This window comes from Uloborus diversus, chromosome 4, assembly GCF_026930045.1.
Source record: "Uloborus diversus isolate 005 chromosome 4, Udiv.v.3.1, whole genome shotgun sequence".
In the NCBI taxonomy this organism is placed as follows: Eukaryota; Metazoa; Arthropoda; class Arachnida; order Araneae; family Uloboridae; genus Uloborus; species Uloborus diversus.
The window spans coordinates 76,956,253-76,977,346 of record NC_072734.1 but is presented as its reverse complement, the minus strand read 5'-3'; the positions used below and the strand labels follow the sequence as shown (position 1 = coordinate 76,977,346).

The following is a 21,094-nucleotide window of genomic DNA, read 5'->3' as shown; positions in this document are numbered from 1 at the left end:
AAAAAGAGTAAGAAACATAAAACGGTTGCGAAGATAACTTATTAGTTTTAAAAATTAGTATAAAGACATATAGGATACTTAATTTATAGTCTATTTTACTTAGTAAGCAAGGGTGCCCACTTCCCCTGAGAGCAAAGACACACCCCTCCCCATTAATTTCGTCAATCCCCCCCCCCCCGAAAATGAAAAATACCCCCTGAAACAACCTCTACGAAAAATTTCAATTGCGCATTCTGCGCCATGACCCCACCCCCTAGGTGGGAACCCCTGTAGCAAGAATACACCTTTCGTATAGTGAAGGATTAAGTGCAGTGGTTCCAGAGATTACCTGGAACATATCAACTTACAAAATCCGCTTTCTCTCTCTTTTTCTTTATACACTGCTCGACATTGAAAATGCAACACCAAGAAAGAGTGGTCAGAAAGTGATGAAATTTGGAAAAAAGACAAAGACAGCAAGGAATAATAAATGATCTTAATTTCAAAATGATAGGCAGAATACAGAGCGAGAACGGCAGTAGGATGTAGGTCCACCGCGGAGAGCAATCAATACACAAAGAAACACGTTTAGGTATAGAGTCAATAAGGGTGCGGATGGTGTCTAGAGGGATGGCTCTCCATTCCTTTTCAAACATTTGCCACAGTTCGTCTTCTGAAAGAGGCAGGGACAGAGTCTGCAAACGGCGTCCAATCACATCCCACACAAGTTCGATTGGTGACAGGTCAGGAGAGTATGATGGCCAGGGAAGCATTTGTGTGCCTTGGAGAGCATGTTGGCAGATGCGAGCACTGTGTGGTCGGGCGTTATCCTGCTGAAAAATTGCATTAGGTAGCCGTTGAATGTAAGGGATTGCCACCGGCCGCAGCACATAATCCAAGTATCGTTGGGTCGTCACAGTGCCTTGAATACAAACTAGAGGAGATATGGAATTGTACGCAATTACGCCCCAAACCATTATGCCACGTTGTCGTGCGGTGGGACGTTTCACAGTTACTGCCGGATTAGATCTGTTTCCACGCCACACTCGTATGCGGTGACTATCACTGGATAAACAGAAGCGGGATGCACCTGAGAACACAACATTTCACCATTCTGTCATCCACGTCGCTCTAGTCCGGCACCATACTAAACGTTGCTGTCTATGTTGTGGGGTCAATGGCAGTCTTCTTAGCAGGCGCCGTGATTGCAGATCACGTGCGACCAAACGACGGGAAATGGTTCTGGTTAGCACGGGAACATTCAGGGTATCTTGCACCTGCTGCAGATTCGAGGAACAAGTGACTTGTGGGTCTGCTACAGCTTGTCGGTGGATACGTCGATCCACGCGTTCTGACGTCACTCTGGCTGCCCCTGCACCCTTCAATCTTGCCACATTCTGTTGTTCCAACCGTTCTGTTGTTTCATAAAAATGAAACAGTACGGTACGTACAGTATGTAGTAATAATAAAGCACTGCCCTATAAGAATACAATACAGTAGATACAATAAGTTACATTTATGACTTAAAAATTGAAGATGATGATTTATGCTACGCTATCTCTGATTCTATTTCTAATAAATTTTTAAATACAGCAGACTTTTATAACATTTTTAGATCTATGGTAACACCCCTCTTTCAGGGTCTCTATAATCTACAATACAATAGCAGATTCCAGTTTCATACTGTTTGGATTCTGCTTAAACACTACTCTGCGAGCTTCATATTAAAACTAAGGTCTGGAATTATATACGGATTGTCTTCTCTTGAATATTAATTGTACGCATGAAAGATTCACTCATACCTAATTGTCGTGCTACCTTCGACCCACTTTCTAGTTGTTGAAGCGTATCAAGAATCTTTACCTTTTCTTAAATTGTCGCAAACTTTCGTCTTTTGTTTCCATCATCAAACTTTAGATAAAACAGCATGCCTCAGTGGCACGATATTTCATCACCTTTCATATTTAGAATAAATAAATGAAAAATAAGGAGTGGTGATCTATACCCACTATCAAAGTTATGTTTATAGTGCGGTGTGTGGGAACTTCAGTGATGTTAAAAGGATGAAAGTACATTCAAAGTCGATGTTTAGAAGTCAATAACATAGCCGAAACTTAGCATCACGATTCATTTCCATATTTTCGAATTGAGAGCGAGAAATTCGCTTTAGCTCTAAAATAATGAGTTGAAAAAATCGCGTTATAGCCATTTCGCGTAAGTCGAATCGAGTTGTAACGGGAGTTGACTGTATATAAGATTGATATGACAAACTCTAAACGAAATTTAAGCGTCTTTTTGTCCCGTAAATGACGTAAGATGGCCCTCTTCTTCCCTCTGTTTTACGTTGCCTAAACTTACTGGAGGATAAAAAAAGAAAAATATTCTATGGTTTTATTATTCAATCACTGTCCACAGAATTTAATTTTTCTCTCTGGTGGCAATTTCGATTTTTAGTCACAGGTGGGGCAGTCCATTGATGGTTCTAATTTCATTGCTCGCGCAGCAAATAGGCATTTGAACCGAAGAGGAACGTGCTGAATTAGATTTTTTACACCTGTGGAGGAAAACTGACTGCCAGAGCACACGTGCCTAATCAACCGAAATATTTCTCACTGTTTTAGTCAGTTCTACAATATTCTTGTATTTCGATATGTTGCTATTTTCTGCTCTGGTAAGTAGTTTTATATTTAAACTTATTTCTTTTAGGTTATGCTCAGAACAACTGTTAATTAGAAGAGTAGATCCAGTAAGGAATACAACGGCTATTAGTGTTACACAAGTTACGTCGAAAAATATAATAATATTAATAATAATAATAATAATAAAAAGTCTTCAGGAATCGAAAGTTACTCCAGAATCGTAATCAATCAAAAAAATCTGAAATTACGTGAAATGTTAAAAATCCATGCATTTTCTGCCTCTAAGTATAAATCAATTCAAAACTAACGAAAGAGGGCAAAGAACTTAATACTTTTTAGAAACTATGTGATTTCCCTCGAATTATTTCAAGTATTTACCCTTCAGTTATGCTTTATATCCTCATTTTTGCAAAAAAATATTTTATGCTTACATTAAATCTTTTATATGTAGTTTTTATTTATTAATGTGTAATTAGTCAATGCTTAACTAACGACTTTAGTTAGTTAATTAATTTTTCAAATGCACTACCATACTAATTTTTTATCAGATGATTGCACGTTGATTTTCGGCTGATGAGTTGAATTAGGAGCAATAGAACGTGTTCTAGAATGAATTTGCTTTTAAACTGAAGATGAAGTAACTAGAAGTGAAATAAATTAAGAAATAAAAACTTGCTTGCTGGTATTTAAGCAAACGTTTGTACTGAAAACTTAATATTCACGGATGAGTTTAGAAGCAGTGGCTCTACTTTTTTTTCAGCATCGAATACTTTTCATAAAGCAGCTTTTCTAGTGTCAGATGTGACAAGGATAGGCGAGTGGGTTAGGTGAAGCGTGACACTTTATGACAAGGGGTTGAGGGTTTATTTTGTTGAAAAAAAGTGTGTCGTCATTTATGGACATCTTCTAATGATAAAAACCAGGTACAAAAAATATCCAATCGAAAAGAGATTGTCAGAAAGCAAGAACGAAACGAAAATATAGACATTTTTGCACAAGAAAAATTAGCTTTCATGAATTTTATTCGTCACGCAGTGGCAATGGATCATGTGACTTACTATCTACCAATCGCATAGTGAATGACGGAGCAAAACGCCGGCTTACAGTAAAGTGAAATCAATACGCAATTTTAGTAGCTTTTTAATAAAAAAAATTGTATCGTAAAGGCATACTATATAAGTGAAACTTTTATTTATTTATTTTTTTTTTACATTCTGAACTGTCACTTTATCCACACTTTTCTGTCACGCCACGCTCTTGTTCTTTCTGTGCCTGACTTATGCATATTAGCATCAAAATTGTTCATTTTAAGGAAGAAAATAGATTATAAAAAGCGAGAAAACTAAAAAATACTCGAAATCCGCTTCTTAACTGTTTACAAGAGGATTGAAAAACAATAGTAATTATAAATTTATTCATTTTCAATAAAAGTTAACAAACTAAAGGTTGAACTTAAGCAATGCGGATTACGTCTTTAAACTGATGACTTGACTTGAATGAAAGAAGTCTTCGAAAACCTGCATTATTCGAAAAGTTCAAAATCCACACAACATATCGTCGTCTCAGAGCAACAGTAAGATATCTAATCCCAGAAATTACACTAAGATATCTTACTGTTGCTCTGAGGCAAGGATATATTCTTGCTTAAGTTTAGCCATGAAACTATTTTTTTACTATTAATAATAGTAAAAAAATAGTTTCAAAAATAATAATTATTTTTCATTGTGTTTGGCAACAATTAAGAAGCAACTAGGGTAAGGTTACCAGTAACAGACAAGGGTCCAGTAACAGACAGTCATAAGTTTGGATTTAAATAAGACTTTAGGCAGGTAAAACTGATGTTGCTGTGGCCCATAAATACCGTGCAACCATCCTGTGTTGTCAGAATGAATTTTATGAGCCAGTTAGTGCTTATAAGGCAGTGGTTTAAGGTTAGGAACAGCCACCACGAGGACGAGGTCAGCTGGTGTTTCCTGTTCATTTGAATTTAATAAGGCTTAAGTTCTAAAAATAAAGAATTTTCGAACATTTCGAACAGAAAAGGGGAATTTTATCTGTTACTCATCCTTTTTTAGCCTCTTTGTTGCTGCCTTGCTGGATATCAACAGATTTTTAGTGTCTGTTACTGGGGTAGGACCTTTTTTCGAAATTGAGCAAATAAAAATAGAATTAACTATTTTAGAGGATCCAGAAGCAGCCAAACGTTAGATAAGATGTAGTTACACGAGAGAAAAATAGTTTAAAAAGTCTAAATACATTAAAAGGCTCAGAAAATTGATAGTAATTATAATAATTATAAATGGGTGCGTGCGCTCACCGTACACGAGGGAGAAGTTATGCCTTCTAAAATTCCCACTTTTATTTTTTGAGTTTTTTACATCATTTATGAATGAATTCTGATAAAACTCGTTAAATCTCTATTAAAAAAGGACTTTTTTTTAAATGCTAAATTGATTTTGAAAGAATCTTTTTTCGATTTAAATCTTTGTACATTTCAAGGACGAATTCCTCAGTACTTACAGCTTAAGAGCCATGTTAAAAAAAAAAGACAGTTCTTCATTCTCCAGCGTAAGGCATAACCTATCAGCCTTGACCTAATTTTCATTACTTAAAATTCTGTAGTGTTTCCTTTACTAAATATAAAATACAAAATGCAAATGACAGTCGTATATTACATAGTTAAAGTAATATTTCATGATTTCGAGATGTTTATCTGACTTTATTCATATAACCATGCATTTAATTTAAGAAAGAAAAGTACATGTTATGGCACGTTCTTGAAAATGTGGAATAACACTTTGCTATGTAGTATAACGAATTACGGGATTTTTTAAAAACATTTTTTGAACGAAATTTAACTGATTTCAAAAAATTGTTAAAGAACTAACAAATACAGCCGAACTCGCTTATAAAAAGCCCTGATTTACCGAGAACCCGGATTTAGCGAGGAAATCAGAAATGCTTGGTTGGTACAATGTTAAGGCTATTGGAACATAAATCGTTTTTAACGAGCAAACCCCGTTTAAATCGTGCAATATTTTAGCGATTCATAACATTTCTGTTGACTTTTAACTCAGCTTAGTCGTTTTTAGTAAATTTCTTTAACCTTCCAAACTTCACCAAAGTTAGTAATAAATCATAAATCCTGAGAACAAGCGATGACAGCACGTTTTTTAATTTGTGGAGCAAAGAAAAATTTAAAAATCACATATGTGTGTGGGTATGTATCTTTCTCAAACACAATGACATAAGAAAGAGACATATTCAGACAGTTCAAAACAATATAACCAACTTCTTTGGGAAATAATCTACGTTCCAACGCCAATGGCTTAAAAAAAGAAAGAAAAGGAAAAAGAGGCAAGTTTTTAACTTCAGTCGTTGTCGAAGATGGTGACCGACGCTGAACGAAGGAAAGATGAACGGCTTGACAGCAATGCTTCATTATCTTCATGAAAAATATCAGAACTTTCACAAGGAAGGTTTTACAAATTTTTTTTTTTTCACACTTCATACCTACCCGTTGTGTCAAAATATTTTGTTTTATTTAGAACAAATCGTTTTTTAGCAAAGAACTTAAACATTTCAGTTTATCTAGACACATTAATTTTGAGTATAAAAATGATAGATATGTCCATTTAATAATAGTCATAATTTTAACTCAGATGTCAATTATGGGTTTCTTCAAACAGTTATGACTTACTGTAATATTTCCAAGCATGGAATTATGAACAAAAAATAAATCAATAGTAAAGCGTTTGCCAGAGTGTGGAATTAGTGGAGAAACCAACGTTTTCAAGAGTGAAGCTGTAAAAAATATTTCACATACGTTTTAAGGACTTACCTTATCAATTCATGAAGTAATCTGTTGCGGCAATTCGCAACTCCAACGAACTATAGGGGGCACTGCAGTCACTGTTTAATGGCGGAATTGAAAACTAAAACAAACGCATGTGGTAGCGAAGAAAATGCTAAAAGTGTTGTGATTTTTGTTCGTATGTATGATTTTTTCGCTTTATTCGTTTGAAAAGATTTTTCAAAGTCTTGTGGATATTCTGACCCATATAGAAAGAGATTAGAAACCAAAAAGTATTACGAAAGTAAACAATTAATGTAGAACACACAGTAAGTTGTTCTGAAGCAGCCATTTTCACGATGTTGAATTCGGAATTCATAAATTTTTGGTTCGCTTCGAACGGCATTTTCATTTTGTACCGTTTTTTCTATACATTAGTACATAGTAAGTTCAGTTTCGTGACATTTCCAGCATTTGTTGACATTTTTGTCACATAGTGCACATACGTGGCAGACTGTCAAGAGTAACGTTTAACACTAGATAATTTATTTCTATGACTATATGATTGGATATCCAAAGAAATCATGCATTTAATTCATTCGTCATGGAAATAATTTACCTGATATGCGAAATCTTGTCAAGATACATTATTCTTTCACATAATTTTAAAACCATAACACTATAAACAGATTTTTGGCGAACTTTTATTTTTTATTGTTCAAATTCTTAACGTTCTTTCTGGATTTTTCAATCTGTTCTGCGATAAATATTTTCAAGAAAATTTATTTGCATTTCAGTAGGATACTGTAGTAACAAATTTTATTTAAATCATTTATGTGGAATTAGGTTAAAGAAAAGTGTCCAGTCAATGTTGTTAAGTTCGTTTTTTTTTTCATCGAATTGAAAAACTGATATTTATTCAAATTCACTCAGAACAAAATAAATAAAATGTGTACTCACAGTTTATATATGGTGGTAGTTTTCTTTTCAGTTGATTGACCATTATTTCTTTTTACTTATCGAATTCTGTAATCTTACTATCATTTTATTCCACTCATGATAAAAATTAAAAATGGTTTAACTAAAAACGCGAAAACTCGCCAAGGCTACTTTGCTTGCACAATACTAAAACTACTATAACCCTAAACAAATTTGGCGAAACCTTTCAGCTGAGAATAAAAGGAATAAAGTAAATTCTTTCTCGGTTATTCATTTTGTTCTACGATAATATATTCAAGAAAATATTTTGCATACTGTCCATTCGAACTAAATGCTGCTGTAAAATATGATTAGTTAAATTAATTTAAGATTAAAAAAAACTCATATTCTTACAAATTCATACAAAACAATAAAAATTTTTACCTGGTATAACGTTATCCAATTTTGTTAATCCAGAGTTTTCTTGTTTACGCTTCCACCATTTAATACTTTTTTGAAAGAAATAAGAAAAACTAACATTATTTTGAGAAGCTCGAGAATACTACTAAGGGACGAATTAATTTCTGTAGCTGAAAGCAAACTAAGACACATCGATTGCGTTAATAAATACTCAGAACAAACTGCCTGTGTTTACGTCAACAGACACACGTGATGCGCAACGTGGCAATGTTTTAGGTGCAGACGCAGTTTTATAAATCACCGCAAGGTAGCGTATTCGAGCGCTGGAGTTCCGAATAACTGTAAATGGGCTGTATTTTTCCGAACATTAAAACATCTGGTTGACAAAATAAAAATTTAATACAGATTATTACAATTAAGTTGTGCAAAAACTTCTTTCCATTATAACATAATAATATTGCCTAAGTTATAAAAGAGAACCAGTATCCTGCAGTAAAATTAAAAAGTGATAATGAAAACATATCATTCCATGAAATAAAAACCTGGCTATTGAATTAAATAAAAATAGAACGTCGTGTGAATTCTTTGAATTGAGGAGTTACCATTTTTAAATCAGAGAGAGCACAATCGCAGACGATTTTCCAATTCCAGAGAATATTTGTTTAAATTACTTCATAAGTCTCATTTAAAGTAGGGATGTGTCGTTCATGAACGAACGGGTCAAAAAGGAACGGATCCGTTCGTTCACTTTAAAAATGAACTACCGTTCTTTTGAACGGAGAACTGTTTGGAACATTGTACTGATGCACTTGTGATAAATTCGCATTTTTTTAAAAATTACATTCATCTTCAGACACTACTGGTTAGGAACCTCTGGAATAAAGTAACCGGTTGGTTGATTTGGTGACGTCAGAGGTTGATTTGATGACGTCAAGGTGAGTATCTACATTTTGTTTTCATTAGTTTTCATCAACGGGTAGCTCTATTCGGAACTCCAGCGCTCGAATACGCTACCTTGCGGTGATTTATAAAACTGCGAATGCAACTAAAACTTTGCCACGTTGCGTTCCATGTGTGTCTGTTGACGTAAACACAGGCAGTTTGTTCTGAGTATTATTCACGCAATCGATGTGTCTTAGTTTGCTTTCAGCTACAGAAATTAATTCGTCCCTTAGTAGTATTCTCGAGCTCCTCAAAATAATGTTAGTTTTCATTATTTCCTTAATAATAGGTGAAAGCGAAAATTCTGGATTAACAAACTTGGATAACGTTATACAAGGTAAAAAATTTTATTGTTTTGTATGAATTTGTAAGAATATGGGAGTTTTTTTAATCTTAAATTAATTAAACTTACCATATTTTACAGCAGCATGTAGTTGGAATGGACAGTATGCAAAATATTTTCTTGAATATATTATCGTAGAACAAAATGAATAACCGAGAAAGAATTTACTTTATTCCTTTTATTCTCAGCTGAAAGGTATCGCCAAATTTGTTTAGGGTTATAATTTTGGCATTGTGCGAGCAAAGTAGCCTTGGCGAGATTTCGCGTTTTTAGTTAAACCATTTTCAAATTTTATCATGAGTGGAATAAAATGGTAGTAAGATTACAGAATTCGATAAGTAAAAAGAAATAATAGTCAATCAACTGAAAAGAAAACTACCACCATATATCCGTGAGAATTTTGTTGATGATTTGCATAACATGACACAATTAAATCGTAACTCAGAAATTAGAAAAATCGAAACAGAAAATTTTTAAATTAACCGATTCGGGAATTCAAGAGAAATAACTCAGCTACAAATGGAAAACAAGCGCTAGCCAAAGCAAAGCAAAGAAGTATCATCTTCTTTTGGTAATAATTTGTAATGTCATATTAAATTTTCTAGCATTAATTGTTATTCTTGTCAGGCCACAATTATTATTTAGTTTTTATCAAGAATTGATAAATATCGAATTCAACATCGTGAAAATGGCTGCTTAGAACTACGAACTACGTACTTTGCATTAATGTTTGACGTTTAGTAATGCTTCTTGAATTCTTATTTCTTTCTACGTGGGTCAGAATATCCACAAGACTTTGAAAATTAATTTAAAAAGAATAAAGCGAAACAATCATACTTTCGAGCAAAAATCACCACACTTTTAGCATTTTCTTCGTTACCATGTGCGTTTGTTTTAGTTTTCAATTCCGCCATTAGACAGTGACTTCAGTGCCCCCTATAGTTCGTTGGAGTTGCGAATTAGAACGCATCTCGTTAGTCACGGTGATCCGTGGTTAACTAGTTACCCTACTCGAGCATACCCGTTCATTCCCAAGCTGTAACTTTATAAATTGCTAAAATTATTCCTTGTTCCGATAAAACAATGGCGCGAAATCTTTATATATAAAAATGGAGTTTGGTAAATTTGTTCCCTAAGATCATAGAAACTACCCGGCAGATTCGGCTGAAACTTTCACCGTTTGTTCTTTTTGGCACTGGGGAGGTTTGTAGACCAGTTCGAAAAAAATCCGACTGATAGTTTCTTTTTTATTCTAATGTGTCCAAATTTTCGCATAAATGCCCCAATATGGCGGTGAAATAATATGTGCACATATTAAAATTATGTGTCCATCGAAAGCGCTTATTTTTCTACTGAAGATGGCATCTGTTACAAAGTTCTAAGTTGTATGAAAAACGAGTTATGGGCTTTTTTGTTCCATGTTCGAAGGCTTTCCTCAATACAATTCATTTTTTAGTGTATCATCTCAACTCCCACTTCAAAGCTAGAATTGTTGAATATTTTTGTGTTTCGTCTGACTGTTTGAGGCTTTTCTCAAGTCAAATCTTAAAGTAACGTTTTTTCCCCAAGATTGGCTAATAATAACTAGATTTGACTGATTACTTTCCATTCAAACGGAACTTCAATTGTAATTACTGGGTTTTTTTATATTTATTTGTGCTGATTGGACACTTAATCATTATCCAATCTAACAGCAGAAACCTCGCCAAAATTTATGTAGAAAGATTTCAGTAGCGGATGCATTTGGCATTTTTTTCAACTGTCGCGGTTTTTGAAGCCAAAGACTATGTAATAATGTTTGTCAGCTTTCAGAATGTAAACAAAATATCGCCAATCAAAGAATATTTAAAAACTTTTTTACTGTAAAATAATCCAGCAACTAAATTTGGCAAATCCATAAACAGCACAAAAACTTCCATTAATGTGACTTTGTGCACAAATTCAAACCAACGTCAAATTTTACTACTTATTTTGGAAACATTACGGATGAAATTGTCTAGCGCCATTTTATGGTGACCAAAAGTATTTTAGCATATGGCGACAATATCTCTTTAACAAAAATTAGTAACATACCGTTTTACAAAGTAAGGAGGGGGAGCATTATTCAAGGTATCCCAAAACGATTTCCGCAAATTCGGTAATATTTTAAATCGCACCAAGAACCCACAATAATTGAAATTTTCCAAAATAACTAATGCAAGTTTAAATGGGATCACGGGCGCGCGGCTACATTTTTTTAAACAGTTCGTTCTTCAATAGACATGCAGAAAAGGTAAGACTCAATGTTAAAAAAAAAAAAAAAAAAAAAAAAAAAAAAAAAAAAAAACCGTATTAACTGATAAATCTTTTTAAACATGTGAAGTTTAATTTCATATTTCGGAAATTCTTCACATTTGTATACGCTTAAATTTCGTGTTTTCGTTTCTAAATGAATACTATTTTGCTCTTTTTACTTACTGCTACTTTAGTTTTATGAGTAAGGAAGAAGCTAGATTTTAAATCACGTCAAAAAGGTGTGTTTTAAGTTCTTTCACTTAAAACAGAAAACAAATGCAAGTAACGATTGTTTCTCATAATTATTGCTAACCCAGGCAACGCCGGGTATTTTTGCTATTAGTTTACATTTTTCTTTGGCAAAGAAAAAACATCCGCTTCACTTGCAAAAGTGCTGGGTTCCGGTAGCGTGATCGCTTGGCGAGTTAGGCGCTGAGCAGTTCAGTCTAGGATTATATCTTTAGAGCAACCGTAAATGTAGTTCATTGTTTTGGCGATTTGTTATGGAAGAAAGGAAACTTTTGATTTGTTTTTATCCGAGTGAAATGTACGATATTTTCTTCTTTTTTTCTAACGATGATTTTTAAATGTTCCACTGGATGTTTTTTTTTTTTCGTTAGACGGATGGATTATGAGAGCGTGGTTGCTGGGCGAGTTTGGCGATAAACAATAGAGTTGCTACTATAACTATTTTTACATTTGAAAGATATTATTTGATATCTTTTTTTTTTTTGTTTTTTTGCGAAATATTTTAAATTGTAGTAAAAACCGCTTCACTCGCTAAATAGAGTTTTAAAGCAACTGTAAATTTAATTTAATGATTTGACGAAAAGTTTTAAATTCCAAAGAAACCTTAATAGGTTTCTTTTTTCTTTGAAAAAATGTGTACGCATTTTATACAAAGAAAAATGATCATTTTACGTCAGAGGGGGAGAGGGCGTCAATATTTTTTTCATTCAACGGACTTCCATTAAGTTTTTAGCACGGGCATCGCTGTGCGGGTACTGCTAGTAGTATCTAAAGTTGATTTGCTTGCTAATTTAATCATAAAAGTTTTCAAGTTTGCAAAAAATATTCTTAACACGTTTTTAAATTAAATCTATTGTAGATCAGTACATTTTCAACTTAACTTGAAAATAAAATGAGTCAAAATATGTTATTCTATTTTTCCTTTCAGGTGCTTTCATATTTATCGCTAGTCTTTGGAATTCCCGCAACGAAATCGGCCGTATTCGATCTCAGACGTGGTTTTGTGTCACCTTTCTTTCCACGGCCTTTCCTAGGACCTTCTTTTACAAAGACAGAAGACACTTACAGAGGTTCCTTAAAATCTTTCGACGGAAAAACATCAGTTAGAATCTTGGGCAATGCTGGTAACTAATGTTCAAAGTCACAATTTTATTATCTTTCTTCCAATTTAGCAAGTGCGGGCACAATCTGAACTTTTTCTGTGGGGACCGGAGAGGCTTCAAAACAATCTTTATGCAGGGTGATTAGAAAATGTGCTGCCTTATTTTGAGAAGGGTAGTTGTTGGAATTTATGACCTGAAGGTGCAATGCATGCGTCTCCTTTCTAACAAACTTTAATCTATCGCTGCGTCGTCGTTGCGACGCGTGCATTAGAGCTACTGACCGCAACTTTATGCAACCGACTTTTCTCGAAAACTAAAATGTTGGGTGAAATAGTCTTCGTGGAATAAATTTGTGATTTCTTTTGCATTCGTCAGTTTCACGATTTGTGTGCGTATTTGGAGCGCTAGCATTGTGTTTGCGATCATATGTTCCTCATGATTCTTGCTTCTGAGCTTTTCATATATATGACCCCCAACCCTCCCACATTTGTTTACATTTTCCACCCACCCCTGTATTTGCAGTTTCTAATGATCACCCCCCCCCCCCCTAAATGTTACCTCAGTCAGTGGCGTTCCTATCACGGGTGTCATCTGAGGTAATAATTAATGAGGTCCCCCCCTAACACTTTTCTATTTTTTGGCCTAACAAAATTTTAAATTAAAAAGCACGCATAAGTTATGAACGGCAATACATTTTTTGCAAAATTTGCTCAATGCGCATAAGTGACCGTCTCCTACCCGCAATACTATGCTCTATTTTCGGTGAAAGTTGCTACATTAAATGTAATTTAAGGTACATTAGGGGGAAACTTAAGGGAGGAACTTGAATTAAAGTATTTATTATTTTTTTTATAAACTCTTAAACCCACTTTGAGCATCACCGTCAGATGAGGGCGGATTTTGCACGGGGCAACCGACATTCCTCCCCCCTACTTACCTAAGGGACATTCTTTTGCTTCGTTGTCTCGTTTTCTCAAATGTACTTAGTTATGTGATTTTTTATTGTTATTTTTCTAAATGGAGAAACAAATCTTTAGTAAACAACGTCGGATTCAATGTATGCGTTGATGTGAAGGAGACAAGGAGAAGGAACACAGAAATGTGAAATCATTTAGATTTGATTCGTTTGTAAAAAAAATAGATTAAGCTTTTTTTATTTGTAGTTAGGTAAATTATCGGAAATCCTTTAGTAACGTTGCATAAAAAAGCATAAATTTCCGACTGTAAATTATTGGTTGAGAAACAGTTTTTGATGCTCATTATTGTTTTGTATGAGACGTTAAAAGTGTAAAAGAAAAAATTTAGTATCTAAAGAGAGAAAAATATTTGGCGGCCTTTTTTTTTTTCTTGAAAGATGCATTTTCCATGATTTAAAGGTATTACGCTCAATACCATTGCAACCATGTTTTTTCATTCTTGCCGACCATAACAGCTACAGTGTTGCCAGATGGTCAAATCCAGATTTCCCCAATTCCCTTCCAATTTTTCCCCGAAAAGCGATGTTTTCTATCAAAATTCCCCCGAGTTCAAAAATTATTTTTCCACTAATATTTTCATAAAATGAATCGACTTCCTCTAATATTTTTGTCTCTTGAAATTTTTTCCCCCCCCCAAATAGCCGAATTTTCTTGTAAAATTCCCCAACTTTTTTTTCTTCCCATTTTCACTTTTTTTTGTCTTCTTTATCTTTATCTTTCTTTATCTTTACTTATAATAAAGCTGAAAAAAATTCTTTTTTCCCCCGAGGTTTTTTCCCCCCAGGTATTCCCCAAGAAAAAAAAATCCCCCAAAGAATTCCCCTCAAAACCCGTTTCCCCCAAAACTTCCCCAGACAGCACCAGATTTCCCCGAAATGGGGAAAATCCCCCCAATCTGGCAACACTGCATCTACATAAACCCAACCGTTACAAAATATAATTTCGAGATGCTAGGAAACGTGTTAACACGGCAGTAATATATTACGGGGGAAAATACGAGCCTGCTTTGAGTAATGTAGCAAAGTATTTGCTACAAACCTAATCATGTTAGCTTCGTACAAGTGTAGCATGAAGCAAAAAAAAAAAAAAAAAGAAAAACTTGCTTCAACCTTCGAAATGCTTAAGCAGAATTTAAATTTATCTCATCAGCATTCATATCGAGAGCTATTTATGTAGTTGTGGAAATGGTTTTCTTGATGAGATAATTTTCAGGTTCTGAACAATTATCTTCCAGATAAAAAGAGGAAATTTTATTGAATTTCAACCGAAATGAAATGTTAACAGGAAGACGCAAAAATTGATAAAAATGTTTTATCTTCAAGGAGACTGAAGTTCCTCTCTCTAATCGAGTAGGGTTTTATTTAGAAAGGAGTGTCTCCTGAGAATGTGAGGCTCCAAAATGGAGTGGAGCCAAATTTGATCAATCCTCTTTGGATGGCAACACCATCTCCACAATTTAAGTATGGTCTAAAAGGGAGGGAAAGCTTAAAGAAACTCCGCAACTACACTAGTTGCCAGCGACAGTTCTGAAGCCCTGTTTCTTTTATTTTGAATCCAGTGCCCACGCACTAGACTCTAGGCATCCATAGGTTGTTTTATGTTCTTATGGTACGGAAACCAAATATATTTATGTTGATACTGCTGAACTAAGTTTCTTGTTTCCATTTTCCCATAATATTGAAAATCGGCAGCAGTAGGGCAATTGCTTACATTTTTAAAAAATCTCCTGTGGTTGCAATTGATGAACTTTTATCTTCTCAGTACTGAAAACTATTGTTGTAGTTCTGTCTGAAAAAACTTCCTGTACCAACTCCTTTCAAGGTTGGTACACTCAGGGGCGTGCACAGGGGAGATAAAGGAAACCTGTTGGCCCGGGTCCGAGCCTGAAGGAGGCCCGAGATTTTTGAAATGAGGGCTGAAATTTTTATATGGACGTGGAAGTAAACAATATGGAGGGGGGGGGGGGGCTGAAAAGTCTTTTGTGACGGGCACCAAAATTTCTGTGCACGCCCCTGAGTATACTATGTTTTCGGTGCTGTAGCCTGTAGCAACTAGAAAAGTATAATTTATAATGGAATAGTATTCCTTGAGATTAAATGGCTAACAAAATGTGCTGATAGTGAAAAAAAAAAAAAAAACACCATTTAAAATTATACATGTATGAATCAGTGATAAACTAGATGAAAATAATCTCCAACTCCCTTCTTTTGAGGTCCTTGATGAAGTGTTGGAGTCTTGGCAGCTGATTGCTATGGGTTCAGAAATGCACCGGGGGAAGAGAATACCAGTTGTAAATGCAAAAAATACAAATTCTGAAATTTCTTTTAAACTTTCATTAACATGTTGTAAAATTGAACAAAAGTTGACCCTTGGTAAAGAAGCTTTCTTTTTTAATTCTGAAACTTTGTACAAATTTACGATTTGTGTCCTAAAAGAAATGTATTAGCAATGTACAACCTAAATTCAAAAAAAAAAGAAAAAAAAAGAGGAAGAAGAAGAATACTTTTATTTTTTGGGGAGAAAGCTTAATCTAACAAAATATAAAAACAATTTATTCTTTCAAATGAACGTGGCACCTTTCTAAGAGTTTAAAGTGTAAATAACATTTTATATAAACTTAATTAAAAATTATCTTAGGCAGAATTATCCAAAAGTTTATAGTGATGTTACTTTACATCGAGTCAAAAAAATAGAATATCAAAATTAAAATGGGAAAAAAACATTTTCAAACGAAACATTATCAATACTTTGTTGCGTCCATTTTTTTTTTTTTTTTTTTTGCAAGAATAACATCTTTAATCCTTTTGGATATAAATTCGATCAGATGTTTACGTTCAAATCTACGTTGCATACCCCGTTCAATGCGGCAATGAGTTCCATTTTGTTAGAGGGCCCTAGGTCTTGAACTTTTTTCTATAGATTTGACGATGCTACAAATTTTCCATGGTACTATTGAGATTGGTAGAGTTGCTTGACCTGTTTAATACCCAAATCCCTTTTTTGCTTAAAATCTACGAGTCGATTTCGAGATGTGACACGAAGCGGAATCTTGCTGAAAGATAAATGTATCACTGAATGTGTCCCTGCTGCGTCTTAGAAAAGAGTATCATGCAGTAAATCAGTATATCTTGATAAACAGCAGAATTCACACACTATTGTAAAATGCATACAATTGCCCAGTTCAAGCAACTCTCATGCTTCCCCACACCATCAAGGATCTCTCAGTTTGGGAGCACGTCTTACACAAGATTTCTCAAGCGCTTTGCTTTTCTAATGGCAAACTCGAACATCTTCTTCAACAGATATTTCAAATAAAGATTCATCACTGAATAGAATACTTTATCAGTCATCTTGCAACTAGATGATCTTCTCTTTTCTCCGGGAGAGTTGGGCACGTCTCTGCTTCATGTTCATCTTTGGTTAATAATTTCAGTACTTCTATGGAAAAACTGAATTTAACTTTAAATTTGAAGCACTACGTAGAAGGAAAGTGGTGTAGGAGGTAATACAGTTGGCTTTCTGTTTAACGACTTTCAAGGGACCACAAATAATCGTCCTTAAGTAGAAATCGTCCTTAAATAGAATGCTTTTAAAACTAAAGTGGACCATCTGGGACCGTGAAAAGCCGTCGTTAAATAGAGGAAGTCGTAAAATAGAGCGTCGTTAAACAGAGAGCCAACTGTATTAAAAAATTTGAGATAACTAGTGGAGATGGTAAGAGAAACTCTCATCTGCTCCAGGGCAAAATTTTGTTATTGTATCCCTGTAAGCTGCTACTATATAGGTAGTATAAGTTAGGAAAACTTTTCCAATGAAAGCCAACTTAGGATTTGAACTGTGAACACGTTTTACTCAGGGCTTAAAAATAGTCCACTTACGTCCCTTTGATTCTTAATTGTTTCCCTCGTTGAAAGAATTGAAATTGTAAAACCTGAATTTGACAGAATCTATATTTCAACTTCGTGGCTCTATGGAAAATCTCCTTCTGTTCAAGTGGGGAAGTGGCTTAACAGTTGCATCTCTTCTCATAGGGGGCCGACTACCTTATGACATCTTCGGAGCCGCGGAGGGTGGAGTCAGGGTGGATTTCTGGGGGAAGATCGTCAGCTCCTTGAAGCCCTACTTAGCTCCATTTCGGCTCGTGACATCCAAGTCCACGGGGAATGCTTCTTCCTATGCATGGTCGTCATCAAGAGACACGTGATTGGTAAGGACAGCTTTCTGGAATTAGGTGATGGTCATAATTCAGAGATTTGTATGATTGCCGATTGAAATCCGAATGATTCGAATAATCGAATGATGGGCTACTGAGTGACCGGTTATCGATGATTCTGTGTTGATTTTGCAATTGAATGATGGATTTTCGAGAAACACTATCGAGTTGTGGACTTTGATCAAGGAATTCCTCCGAATAATATCCTAATCTTGACTTGATCGATGGCCATTTAAGTAGTCGAATAACGCGACAATCGATCAGTCGAGATCGATCGAATGAATCACTCGAAATCAATACATGATCAAGGGTTTCCTCTAAATAATTTCCTAATCTTGAATTGATCGATGGCCATTTAAGTAGCGAAATAACTCGACAATCGATCAATCGAGACTGATAACCGATCGAATGAATCACTCGAAACCAAACATTTTAAACGAGTTCTCAAATGACGACAAATAATTGATTGATTCGATAATGCGAATCACTAAATTTATTATTCGTAATTTAAATCAAAGTCTCCATCGAACCTCAAATGTTGTGGAGCATCCCTACCCCTCCAGAACGAAAGCCCTTCGGAATGAGATAAAAAACCCTCTCAATTTACCTCCTCCTAAAAATTTCAATGGTGCATTCTGTGCTATTGACCCTTCTCGTGATCACCCCTGTATATAATGGCTGTTACCCCCTCACTCGACCCCGAAAGGTAAATTCTGGCTGAAATAGTGCCTGGCGCGAAGTTCAAAATCGTTTAAATGTCAGAACTACGAAATGTACACACGAAGAAGTGTATTAACGTAGTGGAAAAACTACCTTCCTGAGATTAGGATCAAAATATTAAACAAAAAAAAAAAAAAAAAAAAAAAAAAAAAAAAAAAAAAAAAAACAAAGAAATGTGGTTCAATCTGATTTTTTTTAAAAAATATGAATTTTCATTGCAAGTGCAGACTTTGTAAACATCCTGTAATGTGTCTAATTTTACTAAAGTTTTGATTTTTTATTTTCTTTTTAGAGCAATGTGCGAGTGAAAGAATGTTCTCTTGCCGAAGCAATCTGGTTAACTAGAATATTCACTTTTGAAGGACAAGAATGATTCAAGAACTTGGACGGATGAAAATTTTTGTTTAAGTACCGGCTCCTAGAACATAGTTGGGGCAAAGTTCACTTGGCAGCGGATGCAATTCTGTGATCAGACTCTTCATGTCATTCACAATGCTACCACGTCATCTTTGATCCAACTATAACTTACAATATATGCATGAAATGAAACATCTCTCTCATTACTAGTTTTTCTTTCAAATGAAGTGCTGAACTACAAGCTTATGTACCGTATTACCCCGCATTAACCGGCATGCCAGAAAAAAGCGAGGTTGACCAGCATGCCGGAAAATTCGAATTTTCGGGCATACCGGATTATTCGAGGTTTATTTTGCGACAAAACAAAGGTAAATTTCCCCATTCAGTTCCAATCAGAAAGCAAACCATTGTTACTGCAATTCGTTCATATTTTTAAAATAAATTATTTTTGGTTCCTTTTAGAAGTTAACTTCTAACTAGTCCTTTTAGAAGAAGTTTGGTAAATTTAATTTTTATTTGTTTAATAGCTATGATAAATTCTTAAGTACTGGCTTAGGAGCGGTAAATTACTGCTGAAATGTTTCCTTAATTTTAATTTATTTTTTATAAAATCATTAGTTATTGAATAATATTTTTCTTGTTAAAATAACCAATGACATTGTTAGTTAATATTTTTACAAAATTGAACTGTTTATTAATACTATTAAGAAATGTATTGAATTTATATTATTTTTTGAGCTGAACATATGTATTTTACCGTGTCATTTATGTTTTTCAAAATATGGATTTTTCGGGCATGCCGGAAAAGACCAGGCAAATGTTATTAAAAATCTGGTGGCTCCTGAATTTTGCGGCATGCCGCCTAACGCGGGGTAATACGGTATAAAGATTTTTAATTGACATTTTGCTAATGGTTCTTTGTAAATAAATTTTCAGAAGATGTATTAAACAAAAGTCAAAATATTTTTTTTCAAAATTTGTCAACTTTCTTCTTTGTTGTCATAAAAAATTTTTTAATTTCTTTTCCTCACCTTTGTTGTTATGTCATTTTATGATCAACCACTGGAATTTTAACGTTTGCAATTAAATAAAGATGTTTTTAGCACAAATATTGCTTTAAACTTCTATAAATAAATGTTTCATAACTACATAAAATTTTTAAAACTGTATGCCATACAAGTGTGAAATCAAAAGCTTGTTAATTCAAAACATATTTATTCCCATGTTAACTTTCATAAAAAGTACTTTAACTGAAAATAAATCCGAAATATTTTTCCCTGACATAAAAGTTCAAATTTATTTTCTCTTATTTTTATGCTTTTATCTTTTTCAGAGGATCACTTTTCTTTTAACGTATGCATCTAAATTACCTTCAGTATACAATTTGCTAACAGCTGTTAGGTAAATAATGAGCTGTTTCTTTCAGTCAAAAGTAGTACTACTTTTAGTCACTGAGGTTGATAGAATGAGCAAAAAAATAACATGTTCCCAGAAAATACTTTTATTTTTTCAACAGTTTTTTTTTAAATTTGTTTTTTTAAATGTCCGCTTTTTCAAGCAAGGCGTGGTATTTATGGCGTCACAAATGATGAACTTAGGCGCGTATTGCACTGGTGCTCTGAATGCTGTCTACCGCGTTTCCACGTTATGATAATTCAGAAGAGAATTAAATATTGCGCTCTACGCTAATGGCAACAATAAATGGCGGTTCACCATTTGTGATGTCATGCGCAGAAGCGTAAAAAATAAAATTGAGTCTGCGCACCGATTTCAATATATGTATTTTTATATTAAACTTTGTCAAATTATTAGAAGAATAGTCAAATCCTATGTTTTTAAACATGCTCTTTCAGAAAAAAATACTTTTAAAATTTCGGAAGCGACCCCATTTTGCAGAGAACAAAAATAAAATCTAAAACACATAAAACTGTAACATTTCGTTACACATTTAATTTTAATGCTTTTTAAATTCCTAGCGTGTTTTTTTCCTTTTAATGTGTTTTGCTTTCATGTTATTTTCCTCTTTTTTTTTTCAATATTAGTTCGATGACACATAATTTCAAACACTCAAATGAAAACACATTTTTTCAATGATAAATCGCTATTTCACTCAAGATAATTTCATTTCATTAATGAGAAAATGCTGCTGATATTAATGACTGTTGCC

At 34.2% G+C, this 21,094-nt stretch overlaps 1 protein-coding gene across 1 annotated transcript; it reads left to right on the top strand.

The window, feature by feature from the left end:
- The first annotated feature begins 2,628 nt into the window (after window positions 1-2,628).
- LOC129221575 (uncharacterized) lies at window positions 2,629-19,210 on the top strand. The gene is made up of 4 exons (XM_054856079.1): window positions 2,629-2,650; window positions 12,486-12,681; window positions 17,669-17,844; window positions 18,863-19,210. The coding sequence occupies exons 1-3, from the start codon at window positions 2,630-2,632 to the stop codon at window positions 17,839-17,841; spliced, it is 390 nt and encodes a 129-aa protein (XP_054712054.1). The 5' UTR covers window position 2,629; the 3' UTR covers window positions 17,842-17,844; window positions 18,863-19,210.
- Window positions 19,211-21,094: the final 1,884 nt, after the last annotated feature.

Excerpts from the sequence above, each read along its gene's own strand:
- LOC129221575 (XM_054856079.1), top strand. The coding sequence starts at position 2,630 with ATGTTGCTATTTTCTGCTCTG. Across the intron at positions 2,651-12,485 it reads TGTTGCTATTTTCTGCTCTG|GTGCTTTCATATTTATCGCT; the intron begins GTAAGTAGTTTT and ends TTTTCCTTTCAG. Across the intron at positions 12,682-17,668 it reads TAGAATCTTGGGCAATGCTG|GGGGCCGACTACCTTATGAC; the intron begins GTAACTAATGTT and ends CTCTTCTCATAG.